The sequence below is a fragment of the Dipodomys merriami genome, unplaced genomic scaffold (genome assembly GCF_024711535.1).
Source record: "Dipodomys merriami isolate MVZ:Mamm:240054 unplaced genomic scaffold, mDipMer1.0.p SCAF_40, whole genome shotgun sequence".
NCBI lineage: Eukaryota > Metazoa > Chordata > Mammalia > Rodentia > Heteromyidae > Dipodomys > Dipodomys merriami.
In genome coordinates, this window is record NW_027205604.1 from 7,467,634 (window position 1) to 7,482,773 (window position 15,140).

The following is a 15,140-nucleotide window of genomic DNA, read 5'->3' on the forward strand; positions in this document are numbered from 1 at the left end:
ACACTTTTCATAAAGCTACTTCTAGTGTTACATAAGTTTGTGTGCAAACAGCCCATGGCACACAGTGAACATTTCATGAGACTGGCTTTGACTGACCTGTTGTTTTGTGCTATGGTTGGGGCCTGAACTCAAGGCATGGGTGCTTATCCCTTAGCTTTTTTTGTTCGAGCCTGGTGCTTTACCACTTGCCACAACTCAACTTCCAACTTTTTGCTCGTCGGTTGGAGATCAGAGTTTCCAGGACTTGAGTAGCTAAGATTATAGGTGTGAGCCACCAGAGCCTGCCTTTTTTGGCTGACTTTTATGATCACAGTCCTGAATACATCACTGCCCAATCACTGGCTTGAAAGCATGGCCGGAGTCTGTCCTTTCTTTGCATTTGGAACCTATTGTATCTGCATGGTTTCTCATCTTCTGGGATGCCACCCTGTTTCTCACATGGCAAAAGGGTTCCCCTCCAGCGAGAGGAGAGGGCCAGCCCCAGTGCATACGTGCTTTTCAAAATTCTGTTAAATTCATTTGGTATTGTTCCATTGGTCAAAACAAGTCACCTGGCTAAGTCCAACTGATAGGAGAAGAATCATGAACTCTACTTTTTGTTGGGGAACAGCCAAGATATCATGGCCAATTTTAAGCCAGTCTATCATAAATATTAACAATAGTAGATTCTTATGTTCTTGAGATTTTAAAAAATTAGCCAGGCACTGGTGGCTCATGCCTGTAATTCTAGCTACTCAGGAGGCTAGGATCTGAGGTTCACAATTCAAAACCAGCCTGGGCAGTCCATAGGACTCTAATCTCTGGTTAACTAGCAGAAAATCAGAAGTGGAGCTGTGGCTCAAAGTAGTAGAGTCCTAGCTTTGAGCAGAAGACCTCAGGGGCAGTACCCAAGCCCTGAGTGAGTTCAAGCCCTACAGCCAAAAAAAAAAATCTTCTTTATCTTTATACTAACATTACATTTAAGCACTTCATCATTCCTAAGTCTTTAGCTTAGGGAGATTTCTTATTCCCTTTGGTAGCTGGAAAGGTCTGACATTCAGAGTTTAAATGTCATGCCTGAAGTTAACATAATGAATCAGACTCGATTTTGGAGTCTCCTGGTGGAAAAATAATAGATCTTCCCAAAATACTGGGTTTGGCTTATTAAGTTAGTCTCTGTTTAAGTTTAAGACAATTTGATCCTAATACTTCATTTTTGAGGAATCATTATGCTCTCAATGGATTTGATCACTGTGCTTAATTCTTAAGATATAGCAATAAGTTCATTTACAAACTAAAGGCTGCCCCTTCTCCTAAAACTGCTTCCTCTAGTTCAGTCACAGTGGTTGTATTTGTGTTTTTGAAAACACTGTAACTCGTCTCCCTTCCTGGACCATAACTTGAGGCTGGGCTGTTTGTGGTTCGATGGAGCCTTTATTTGTATTTCACTAAGTCTCTTACTGTCTTCAGAACCCTAGATGACAAATCTGGATGAACAGTAGCCCTGAAGCATTGAGGAATCACATCCTCAGTTACAAAACCATTGAAGGTCAAGATCAAGGGTATATATTAGAGCTACACAACCATGACCCAGTGTCCCATAACAGTGTTTGAAAAAACTGCAACTGAAACATAAAATTCAAGGGGACTAAACACTCTTGCCCTCCTAGCTTTGTTGATCTTCTTTGTTGAAAAGATTAATAATTATTATTTGGGAATATACCTTATAAGCTTCATATACCTCAACTAACCCAGAAACTGAGACACCTAATGTATTTCCTTACATGAAAAAAACTCAGGTTTCAGAAAAGTGGGTGACTTCCCTGTAATCTTATAGCAAAAAGGGGTGAACTCCAAACTCAGCATGCACCCTACCCGCCCTCCCTCATTTTTCTGACTCCAAACTCAGTGAATGATAATCTTTTTTATTGTTATATCTGCCTCAGTTTAACTGTGCCAAGTGATGGAGAATATGCCGACTTCATTTTGAACTTCAGAAGAGATGGTTCAATACTGAATTATGTTATTACTTCACTGTTTCCTAAGTCCTCATTTTCATAATGATATGCTAAGCTTTTATTAAAGCACATCCCACACCAAACTATCAGAAACTCAGAGGCAGACAGCAAATAGATCCATGCTGCCTTCTCACTAAGCAAGATTATCAGCTGCAGTTGGAAAGTGAGCCATGTACTCCATCACCTCTTGTACTTGCCTTTTATCATTGAAGCAGCTAGCCGCAAATCGTAGGCCATAGCAACTGTTGGGTTGGTTTCTCCTATTTAGGCTTCCTCAAACTCCATCCACTCATCCTACTCTCCTCTACAGAGGGTTTAAAATAGCTCCTATGCATGCTGATATGGCATTTGAGGTGTGCAGCAGGGACTTTTCAACCAGGTGAAGGTCAGTGAAAGTCATTCTCTTCATAGGACTAGAATGGGGACTGGTGTAGGCATGTCCAGCTAGCAGGCAGGGAAGAACGCATTGGTCAGCAGTATGCTATCGATCCTCCAGCTTAGCCACCAGCCCAGCCCCGTGCCCTTTGGCTGTTCCTTATGGTGAAGATCACGTGCATCTCCTTATCCTTAGTTCAGCATCCCAATCATCTGTTCTATTTTGAGATCACCTAGTCTTCCGTTGAGTGAGACCACGTGATGTATAACATGTTTTTAGTTCTCCTAAGTTTGCAGATTTCCATTTCCTTCCACTAACTTTGTTTTTGTGTGGCCAGGAAATGTCCACATCTGGGCACTCTGCCTTCTGTTCTTAGCTGATCCTTCTAACCTCACTAGTATTGCTCTAGGAAGTTGGGCCCTGGGCAGGCTTGCTTCCTTGTATTCACAGGCACTTGGCTTGGTACTGAGACTGTTCTAGGGAACAACCTAGTGTTTGTGTTGATGGTGACAATGGATTGTTAGTGGATGGCAGTTCTGGAAATGACCATGACAGACAGACTTAGGGAGCTTGGCAGTTCAGGAAGGGACTCTAGAAGTGAGAGCTGAAGTAGAAGATGGCTTGCGATCCACAGAGAGGAGAGGCAGGTGGCACTGCAGTTGGAATGAGTACCTGTGGAAAGCATGAAGGAAAGTGGGGGGCGCACAGCAAGGCTTAGTGGGAGGACTTGACCTTGAGGGAATGACAGCAAGGCATCTCTGGGGAGTGTCAGTTAAACCCAACCAAAAATGATGTGTAGAGCCAGGCACAGTGGTACACACAGGCAGGAGATCTGAAGACCATGGTTCAAAGCCAGCCTGGGCAAAAAAGTCCATGAGACTCTTATCTCCAATTAACCAGGAAAAAAAAAAAGCTGAAAATGGAAGTATGGCACAAATGGCAGAGTATCAACCTTGAGTGAAAAAGCTAAGGGCCAGCACTAGGCCCTGAGTTCAAGCCCCAGGACTGGGACACCTGTGCATGCATGCACATGCATGCTCACATGCACGTGCACACACACACACACACACACACACACACACACACACACACTGATGTATGGAAATGATATGAACCAAAGGAGAATGAAAGAAACCATCACACTTGGAAGAATGCTGAAGGCCACTCATGCAATTCCCCTGGGAGGAGGCCCTGTGGCTGAAGGGTACAAAGGGACCGATGGGGACACAGCTGGATGGTCTTCCTGCTCTTGGTCATGTTGCTCACTGCTGCTTCTAAAACAATGATCACAAGCTAGAAACTTTTGCAGCAGCCTCAAAAGTCAAACACCATTTTACCATCCAGCTGTGTGTACCCATAAATGGGATGAGATTCAGGAAGAGCACACCCCTCACCGCCAATACTAGGATTGAGTCTGTGGATTCCAAGTTGAAACTCAGAATGAATGCAGCCTGCAGATCAGGAAAGTAACTCGGTAGGGGAGCCATCTCTCTCTCTGTCCTCACCACATCTCCCCTTTTCTTTTCATGCATGGTGTCCTGAAGGTGATGTGGGTAGTCCTGCTTGGTGAACTTCCTCAGATCTAGAGAACTTCTCCCACTCCCTTTCTGTCTTGACTTTCATCACCTTCAGTCAGACACTTCAATAAAAGGAGACTTCAAAGAAAATGAACCTAGTGAAAATTTAAATCGGAGAGCCCGTGTTTTTCCCTGTGGCTTTCTTCAATCTTTCCTACGGTGGATATGATCTGTGATGGCTGTCTGATACACTGAGTTCCCAGAGGCCTAATGTGGATTTTATCTCCTAGGCTGACTGGCTTGGTCGCCTCCGGGTGAAGGGATGAATTTATTCTCTTGTGCAGGCTGCATATTGTCTACTGTAGGCCATCCCAGTGGAAGAGCTGTCTAGGCTACCAGTATGCCGTTGGAGGAAGCTTTTTCAGTTTAGTCAGATTTCATAATTATGCTCACTATGGAAGAAAAATACTGAAGAACTTATTCTAGTATAATTGGTACAGAGAATGTTCAAAGAATAGGATTCTAATAACAGTGAGTTTTCATGCAACCTATTTATGGTTCTACTGTAGGATGAAGAGGAAGAAATCAAGCAAGAAATTAACATGTTAAAGAAGTATTCTCATCACCGGAACATCGCTACATACTATGGTGCTTTTATCAAGAAGAACCCTCCAGGCATGGATGACCAGCTCTGGGTACGTGGAACTATTCCGTATTGTTTCTCTAGCAAGAAGAACATTCAATAGCGAATGTTTCTCTATCCCCATGACTAGACTTGGTTAGGTAACTTCAGCTTATAATAACAGAAGTTTAGAAACACACAAGAGCTCAACACCATTCCTGACCTAGAAGACTGGGGAAAAAATTTAATTCATAATATTCAGAATGAGAATAGTACTTAAACCTGGCACTCATGAAAAGAGCTGTTGGTACAGCTTCACCCAAGGACTGTTGACATGTGCACACACCTGGGTGCACATGCATACACACACACACAAAAGCTCAGATATACATATGAGTGTGGTGCATAAGCACAGATGTACATATGTGTGTATATACAAGTATATGCATGTATATATGTGTATACACAGACTATGTATATAATATATGTGTACACAAGAGTATAGTGTATATCTGCAAAAAGGCACACATGTATATATGTGTATGTCAATATGTGATTATATATATGTATATGCACACACACACACACAAGATGACAAACACAGATACACAGACATGTATCTTCCAGAGAAAGTGCTTTGCAACATAAATATATCCAAATTAATTATCTGGGTAGCTGAGTGAAGGTACATGTAGCAGTTAGCCGATAGGAAATCACTGCACAGGTAATTAAATTGATAGAGGTCTGCTCTTACAAGTAGATGATCATGAACTATTGCAGTAAGCTAGGAAAGCCCTTTTTAGAAGTTATAATTAGCGATAATGACCTTTCGTTTTGGTAAAGCAAGAAAGCAAAGGGGAAAGTGTTCACACACACACACACACACACACACACACACACACACACACACACACACACATATTGGCATTAGATGGCTGCAACACCAGTAGTGCTGGGAATACTTGCTTTGGGTAGTAATTTCTACCACTTAGTGTTTAAAACCTTTTTCTCTTCCTAGCTGCTTCCCTTAGTCTTCCCTTGAGTACCACGCCTGGCTGCTTGGGTCCTCCTGGTTCTTCTTTCTGCCGTCACCTCTCTGAGGACAAGGATTCTGCCTTTTGCATCTCAGTCTCAACACTTGGGAGGAACTGGGCAGTGGCAACTGAGATAGTGTTTCCTTGTGAATGAAGTTAGACCCTTGGCACACACTTGTGGCCACAGAACTGTCCTGAGTGTGGTGTCCCCAAGGGCTGCAGGTCCACAGGCCTGGCAAAGCGCCAGGGTCAGCATGTGTGCTGCTCCCCAAGGACTTCTCCATGGTGGAGAAGAAACCCAGCATTTCAGCTATGACCTGTGTCACCGTGTGTGGCAGCAGAGGACTCCGAGAGGATAGCAGCTGTTTTTTTTCCCAGTCCTTTGTCAGCCACCGAGAGCTCCCTTGGGCTTCCTTCCAATCACCACCACCACCACCCCAGGAGAGAGCCACTGTCCCCACTGTGTGTGTGTGTGTGTGTAAGGGAGTGTGTGTACATGCAAGCCCTTAGAATAAACTCTAGAGCCTTGTGCTTCTCCACAAGCACACTAGCCCTGAGCTTCACACACACACACACACACACACACACACACACAGTCTCGTTGAGAAATAAGTGGCAAATCAAAGCTGTATACTGTTGACAAGGGTGTGGGGGAAAGGGAACCCCTGCACACTGTTGGTGGGCATGCCACTTTGTAGGGCCATTGTGGAAACCACAAAAAAACTCAGAAGTAGAACAAACAACTTTTTGTTGGCTCTTTTCCTTTGTCAACTTCTGAATACCTTCTGTCACTCTCCAGCCCCGGTCCCTCCACTTAAGTTACTGTTTTAAACCAGTTTACAGTGTATGTTAGTGGCAAGACCCTCTCCCTCCACCCCTTCTCATCAGAGGCTGGGGGCCCTGCTCTCCGTTCCGCCTTCCCTCTGCCCTTGCCCCGCCTGGGGAAAGGAGAGAGGAGACAGAGTCCTGGATCCTGACTCTGGGCTGCTTCCTAGGGGCTCCCAAGCTCTTTTAGGACCCAGTCCCCCATCCTGCTAGGGGTGTGACTCTAGCAAAAGAGCTGGAAATGTGAGACTCTTCACCAGCCCTCTATGGGGGAATCTCAAACCCAAACCAAGAACTAAGTGTGTGGGGGGTGCACTGAGCACCTGCCAGGCCCTTGGCTGAGAAGACTCCTTGGGTCTCTCCAAAGCAAATCCCACAGCCTTGCACAAGACCCTCCTGCGAGGCATGGGCCTCCCCGACATACTCCCACCTGTGTTCCACTCAATCTGTACAGAAATATTAAACATTCTCTGCCTACCAAAAAAAAGGAATAGATGGGCTGGGAAGGTGGCTCAGTGGTAGAGCACTTGCCTTGCATGCCTGAGGCCCTGGGTTCAATTCCTTAGCACCACATAAGCAGAAAAAAAATCCGGAAGTGGCGCTGTGGCTCAAGTGGTAGAGCGCTAGCCTTGAACTGAAGAGCTGAGGGACAGCGCCCAGGCCCAGAGTTCAGGCCCACGACCGGTCTCCCCCCCCCCCAAAAAAAAGGAATAGATGCCACTGGCATCAATCAAAATGAAATGAAATCTGTATTTCCAAGAGACATCTGCACACCACTGCTTGAACCATGCTCCAGTTATTTTTTTAACTGATTACTTTTACCTAGGCCAGTCTGGATTGTGATCCTCCTATGTGTGCTTTCTCTACTCACTTGAGATGATAAGTTCTGATACTGTCCCAGCCATTGTGCCTCCCCATTAGCTGAGAATGCAGATATGCACCACCACACCCAGCCCTTGGTTGAAATGGGGTCTAATAACATTTTTGATGGGACTGACCTCACTCACTGTGATCCCTAAATTGGCTAGGATTTCAGGCTTGAGACCCTTCTCCCCTATCCCCCCCCATACACAGAATAGCTATTTTATGCAGCCTAGGGAAAGGTTTTTCACTTAGTCAGGTCTAGAGTTCAAATTAAAATAAAATGTTAAAGTGCCTTTTGAACTACTTCCCAGTCTCTTGCCCAAGGCAGTGTTTCTCAATGAATCATACTTGCAGATTCGTTTTTATGACATAGGACAAATAGGATGTCTCTGGTTTTGAAAAGAGAGGGCTGGTCGAACAGGGTTTGTCTTTTGCCTTTTCCCTAACCCTTACATTTCTTATCCTGAAAGAAAATTAGTTGCCATTCTTTTGCTGGGTCATTGTCAAGATAATTGATCTTTCCAGATCTCAGTTTTGAGTAGTGGATGAAGTTGAAGCAGAATGCAAACATCCTAAAATGTGACCGTTTAGCTTAAACTAAAGACCCGTGAAAGCCACTGGACGGTTTTTTTGTTGTTGATGTTGTTGTCGTTTGTTTTTTGTTTTTGTCAGTCATGGAGCTTGAATTCAGGGCCTGGGCACTGTCCCTGAGCTCTTTTTGCTTAAAGCTAGTGCTCTAAACACTTTGAGTCACAGTGCCCCTTGTGGTTTTCTGGTGGTTAATTGCAGATAAGAGTCTCACAAATTTCCCACCAGGGCTGGCTTTAAACCACAATCCCCAGATCTCAGCTTCTTGAGTTGCTAGGATTGCAGGTGTGTGCCACCGGGTGCCTGGCTTCAAACTGGAGGATATGTTGAAAAAAAAAATTCTTGCCAGGTGTAGTGGCACACACCTGTAATGCTAGCTACTCAGGGAGCAGAGACCCAAAGGATCATGATACCAGGCCAGCCTTGGGCAGAAAAGTCAGAGAGATTCCACCTCCAGGTGCTACTGGCACGCCTGTAACACCAGCTACTCAGGCTACAGATCTGAGGATCATGGTCAGAAGCCAGCTCAGACAGTAAAGTTCATGAGATTCTTAGCTCCAATTTATCATCAGAAAAGCAGAAGTGGCGCTGTGGCTCCAAGAGCGCTAGTCTTGATCAAAAATGCTGAGGAAAGAATGCCCAGGCCCTGAGTTCCAGCCCCATGACTGACCAAATAAAAGCTGTGCTGGAAGTGTGTGCCTCAAGTGGTAGAGTGCCAGCCAAGTAAGTGTAAGGATCTGAGTTCAAACCCTGATAGTTCTTGGCATCTTTCTGAGCTACCAGGAAGCCAAAAGGAATTATTCTTTGGAGTGAGTCCTGGCTGCTGCTCACACTGACCAACTGTTCTTCTCAGGGAGATGCTGTGGTTGATGGGAACCAAGTGTTGGGATGTAGATGGGTTCATCATTTGTTCTCCATTTATCTACCCATCCTGTTAATACACCACTCACACGTTGACTGGTGCGTTAGGACACATCAGTGAACAAGCCCGTGAAAGTCCCTACTTCATGCAACCTGAGTCCTTGTGTCCATCACGAACGATGCATCTTACAGAAAAATGCTGGAACTTGGGAGAGTGTCTATTACAGTAGAAAAAGGTTAATGGCTTAACCTAAAAGCGAACTCAATTTTTAGCCCTGTCCTCAAATAATAGGCTGAAATCCTAACCTCCACTATATATTTTGAGGATGCTGGGGATTGAACCCAGAGACTTATGCTTGGTAGGCAGATGTTCTGGCACTGAGACATACCCCAGCCAATGAGGAGGTAAGGCCTTTGGAAGTGATTAGACCATGAATAGGGTTTAGGGACCTTATAAAAGGGCTTCCGAGAGCCAGCCCTCTCTCTTTCTCCCCTTTTCCCTCTCTCCCCCTCCCTCCCTTCCTTCCCTCTCCCCTTTCTTCTTTCCTCCTCTCTTTCCTCTCTCCTCCCCCCTACTTTCTCCCCTCTCCCCTCCCCCCTCTCTCTTTCCCCCTCTCCATCTTTATCTCTCTTGTGCCAGTACTAGGGCTTGAAGTCAAGTGCTCATTCTCTCATTTGGCTTTTTCACTGGTGCTCTACCACTTGACCAACATCTCAGGATCAGGATATGGAGTGATGGAAGCCTGAACACCAGTGATCACATCTGTAATCCTAGCTATTTAGGAGGCTGAGATCTGAGGATCGCCATCACAACCAGCTTAGGTAGAAAAGTCTGTGAGACTCTTATCTCCTAACCAGGAGAAAGCTAACCAGAAAAAAGCCCAACAAGGAGCTGTGGCTCACATGGTAGGGCATCATCCTTGAGCAAAAAAAGCTAAGGGATAGTGCACAGTACATGCAAAAAAAAGAAGAAGAAGAAAAGGAGTGATGGACTCTGAATCATGGACTGAAGGATGACTTGGTTGATGGGTTGAAAACAGACTGAATGGAGGCAAGGGTAGAGGCCAGACCAGGCCAGCAAGGAGGCTGTTTTAGCAAAGCTAATATCTTTCCTGGACTTGGCAAGTTGTGAACGCTTCCAGATGGACCCCATGGGGCAGTGGCAGGGCAGGGGTGGGGCAGGGGTTGGGAATCCTGCCTTCGCATCTGTTTTGCCCACCTTCAATTAAATGCACGTGGCAGAATCCTCCAGTGAACGGCCCTGTGTTCTGTTGGTTTGAAATAATAGAAGCACTTGTCAGACATGGGCCCATGCACAGGGCTCTGTTTACCTCCACAAACAGTGTCCAGAAGCTTCTGTCACTGAGGATGAGGTATAGTAAGGGCAAAGCATCTTGTCTTCCACTATTTCTTTGCTCTAGTCCCTAGGCTTGAACCAAGGGCCTCAAGCCCCAGCTCAACTTGCATGCTCACAACTGGCATTCTGTCCCACTGAGCCATGACTCCAGTCTGACTTTTTTGCTAATTAATTGGAGATCGTCTATAAAGACTTTTCTGCCCAGGATAATCTTGAACTGCAATCCTTCAGAACTCAGCCTCCTGAGTAGCTAGGATTACAAGTATGAGCCATACCTGCTTCTGCTCTCATGTCAATTTGATAACATATAAGGAAAAATTTGGGGGGAAAAAAGGCAGAAAGAAGGATAATCGGAAATTAATATCACATGACACTATTAGTGAAAATTTAGTTATAGAATATGATCACATTCTTATTTCATGACCTCTGACTCACTAGATTTGGGTCATTCTGGGTTAATGTTATGATGGGGGATATGTATTACCTGCTGTGCAAAGTATTTCATTTATTCTGTTGTCATATTATTTCATTAAATCTTTTTCACCACTGTACAAATTAAATATTGCCTTTACAAATGTGGAACTTAGGCTCAGGGAAGTCAAGAATTTTACTCAAGGAATTGGAGCTTGTCAGTGACAAAGCCAATTTCCTAGTTACCCCCAAGCTGGCCGTGTTAGAAGCAAGTCCCTGAACCCCAAACCTTGCTCCTTTGGGCCACGAAACAGTGGTTGGTGTTTCAAACAGCACTGCCTGAAACCCTGTGTTGACATCAGCTTCTTTTCAACTCATCTTTCACGGTCATGCCTTAGTTTCCCCAGTCTTCAAAGAAGACCATAAGGCCTGGTAGCTGTGACTGAGACTGTCTGACATCTAGAAAAAAATACATTTTGAAGAGTTGTATCTTGGGAAGGTTTGATCAAATAATTGTAAAGGTCACAGACAGTTGACTTTTGGATGCATGGCATTTTCTTAGGATTACACTGAGATAAAAACATTATGAATTATATAGAGATAAGGATATACAAATATATGTATGTATGGGGAGAGAGAGAGAGAGAGAGAGAGAGAGAGAGAGAGAGAGAGAGAGAGAGAGAGACCCAACTGAGACCAGTGCCTTCTAGCATTTTATTCTCTAGGTCTGGCCATCTACATGAAATGTCCCCCTCCATATTCCTTGAATGATAGCTAAAGGTGAGAGGTTTGTGGTTCCTTCCCCGCAAATTGCCAATCTAGGTGCAGCTGCAGGTGAATTCAAATCTGTACAGATAAACTCTGGTTTAGTACCAGCTCTTTGTGGAAACCCCACTGCTTCTGATAATGGCCAAGTCATTCTCCCTTATCAACTGCTCAGGCGCTGATCCGGAAATCAAAAAAAGGAGCGCTGGCAATAAAGATTCTGATCTCTAGGACACAAGTGACACTCACATCTCCATCTCATTCACCATCCCCCACACACGAGAGGATGCCACTCCACACCAGGAATGTGTGAGAAATCCTAGCCATCCAATGAACTAATTTTTTTCTAGAATTAGAGCATGAAATCACACATATTCTGCTGTCTCTTTTAATACTGCCATAACAAACACAAGGCTGAAATATCTTGTGGAGGAAATGAATTTCTAATTAGTTCCTGAGATGTAGGGTGCTCATGGAAGATCACAGGCAATTGTACTGTAATAACTCAGTCATCCACTCATTAGTGACACCATTGTAGCTTTGCAGGACTGAGAGTTAAATGATTATATCTTGTGCTTTGGAAGGACATCTAGTTTGAAGGACTATCACCAGAAATCTGAAGACCTGCTGGGAGTCTAGCTTTGGGTAGGCTGTATCTCTGACATTTGGAATCTCTGTCTGTCTGCCTGTCTGTCTGTCTGTCTGTCTGTCTGCCTGTCTGCCTGTCTGCCTGTCTGTCTAGTACTGAGTTCAAATTCAGGGGTCCCACTTACTAGGCAGGTTGTCTATCACTTGAGCCACACCTACCAGCTCTTTTTGCTCTTGTTATTTTTCAAATAAGGTCTTGCATTTCTTCTCAGGTGTTCATTCTTCTGTTCATTCTTCCCATGTGGTTGGGCTAAGAATGCACCACCAAGCCTACCTTTTTTTATTTCTTGAGAGGGATTCTCCACAAACCTCTTGTGTCACCTGGCCTCAATCCTCAATCCTTTCTATGTCTGCCTCCCAAGTAGCTAGAATTACAGGCATATGCCACCAAAATGGTTTCTAACTTACCAAATGATGGACTAGGTCTGAGTTTGCATACTGGCAGCCCAGGGGCTAAATATGTATAGTTTAGTTCATATAAGGAAGTAGTGTAATTAAGTCAGCATTAGAAAAATAGATTCTGAACTCCTTGAAATTGTTTGAAAAAAAAATCAAATGATCTACAAAGATCAGACTGACAGCAAAAGAGCAGCACTATACTAGAGTATATCAGTATTCCAGCTGTGTGGGAACCCACTACCCCATTCATTCCATTCACAATCCATATCCTACATCTGCATTCATATCTCAGCCCTGGAGTATGTCCACTTCTCAGTTACTTCCTAGATAATCTGAGAAACTCACTAAACTAGGGGAGCCCCTTTCTAGAACCTACACTGGTGCTGGCCATGAACCCCAAACCCAAATATACTAGATTTTTTAGTATGTATCCTGCTATTGCATCTTGGTAGACATCATGGCCACTTCATTTAGGGTTATTTGAAGGTTTAAATGTAAAGTGCTATAGATTTTAAGAGTGCAGCTGAACCTTTTGAACAGTTAATTAAAATTTCTCTTAGTTCTGTGCATCTGAAGCAAAGATTTTGCATTTAAAAAAAACTGTTTTAATCAGTGGTTGTCACATTTATGAGCCAAGAGATTTCTTCCTCCCTCTTAACTAAAAGTGAGGTCGCTTCTCTGGAAAGTGTTTGAAGCTTGAAACTTCTGAGCAGAAATTCTTTTTTTCGGGGGGGGGGGGGGTCCGGTGGTAGGGTCTGAACTCTGGGCCTGGGCGCTGTCCCTCAGCTCTTCAGCTCAAGGCTAGCGCTCTACCACTTGAGCCACAGTGCCACTTCCGGCTTTTTTTCTTTTTGCTTATGTGGTGCTGAGGAATCGAACCCAGGGCCTCATGCATGCAAGGCAAGCGCTCTACCACTGAGCCACCTTCCCAGCCCTGAGCAGAAATTCTTAAAAGGTTAAAATTGGTAAATACAGAAGCCCCTAAACCAGTGCCTTTGTGAAGCCCATGATTGTGAATATCTGTTAGTGGCAGCGATGTCTTTATCTGCCCAATTAACAGAAGGGAATAGACTGAAATCCCAACTCAGAGGGCTGCACCCAACTTAAGTTGAGCCTGGGGTCAGCCTGATTCTTTGACAAGAATGTGAGACTGACCTCTTCTCTCCCCTGAAGAATTGCATTTGAATTGTGTTTAAAGTGCTCTTCACCTTCACAACAGCAAGACTGTAAATTCACAGTTGTCTGGCCAATGGTCTAAGCAGCACTCTGGTTCCTTGGGGGAGATTCATTTTGAGACAGTGTTCCTATCTATATCATACTTCTCAAAAATCTCTGCCTCCTCTAAGACTAGTATATTTTTTCTTTCCCTATTTTTAACCTGTCTGAGAACTCACTTTCCTATTCAAATACCAAATTCTTCTTTAGGTATAACAGTCTGAGAATTGTGCATTTCTGACATGCTTATGGTTGAAGTCCTTCCTACCTTCTCTCCCTTCCTTCCTCCTTTCCTTCCTCCCTCCTTCCTAACTCCCCTCCCTCCCTCCCACTCTGGCCTTGCACTCATTGTTTAGCTCAGGCTGGTCTTGGAATTTGTGATTCAACCTCCCTCCTGCACCACTCTGCTCATCCTTAGGATTAGTTCTTATGATTGAATCTGTAAACTAAAAAAAAAAAAAAAACATAATGATTTTGTTCCCACCATGAAAAATTCTGCAGACCTTGAATGTCTGCTGGGAAATTCTGTAGCGTTTCCTTGAAGGCCATTGTGTGACTGAGATTGGTGGCATTGGTGGCTGTGGAACACGGCAGTGGGCCTGTCCTATGGGCAGGCTGCTGATTGCTAAAAATATCAGACGCTTTCATATATTCCAAGTGCCTTGTCATTCTCAACATCGAAAGCTGCCTGATATCGAGAAGCCTTAATGACAAATTTGGGACATTTTATATCCTAGGGACTCTTTATCTTTAGAAAACTTAGAATTTGTAGTCAGGCATTTTCAGCTCTAAAAATAGAATTCAGAAGCCAATAGTCTGATCCATCCCCCATCTCAAAACCTACATATGAGCTGAATGAATGGGAAAAGGTCATTGAGCTTGCTTCTCAGATTTAAAATTCCCAGTAGTCCTACTTTACTTCAACTGGTTGATTGAACAGATAATATTTTCATGTCTATACTGTCCAATTCTTATAGTTTTCTCTTTCTATCAGGTATGTTTTATGTTGAGACTTAAAATGTGAATAAAGACATTTCTTGGGGGCGGGGGGAGGCTAGTACTGGGGCTTGAACTCAGGTCCTGGCCCCTGGCCATTAGCTTTTCCATTTGAGGCTAGTGCTCTACTATTTGAGCTACACCCCCCACTTCTAGCTTTTTGCTGGTTCTCACTGATTGTCTTGCTTGGAATGGCTTCTGTGGTCCTCAGATCTCAGCCTCCTGAGTAACTAGGATTATAGGTGTGAGCCACTGGCACCTGGCCTGTAACTACTTCTTATAACAAATTTGCAAGATTTGGGTATGGATTACATATGCACCCATCCTGCAGATGAGATTGCTGGACCTGACTCCTGGATCTTAGCGGTCATCGGGTTGCCCCTTGGCAGAAGTGTGGGACCTTAGCAATCATCTACCAGTCCTTTCCATGGGGGTGCCTCATCAACTGCTTGGGTCCTGTCAGGAGAACCATCTGCCTTCCCCGTCCCAGCTCCTTCCTCCTGTCCCAGCCTTTACTAGTGAAGAGAAGGGGCTTTCATAGTCATTTATTCTTCACATAGACATTTGGAGGCATGAGCTCCTGCTGGGCTATTCTGCCTCAGTGCCCACAGGCTTAAAATACCACCTAAGGCCTTGTTTCTTGTTAGGAAACAACACCAATTAAT

The 15,140-nt window shown here is 44.3% G+C and overlaps 1 protein-coding gene across 7 annotated transcripts in view; it reads left to right on the forward strand.

The window, feature by feature from the left end:
• The window catches only part of Tnik (TRAF2 and NCK interacting kinase), a 407,835-nt gene that overhangs the window by 252,442 nt on the left and 140,253 nt on the right, over positions 1–15,140 (forward strand). For all 7 annotated transcript variants that reach the window (XM_069991889.1, XM_069991891.1, XM_069991890.1 and 4 more), the window contains exon 4: positions 4,460–4,585. In XM_069991889.1, the coding sequence (XP_069847990.1) occupies positions 4,460–4,585 (126 nt within the window). The remainder of the gene's footprint in view (positions 1–4,459; positions 4,586–15,140) is intronic.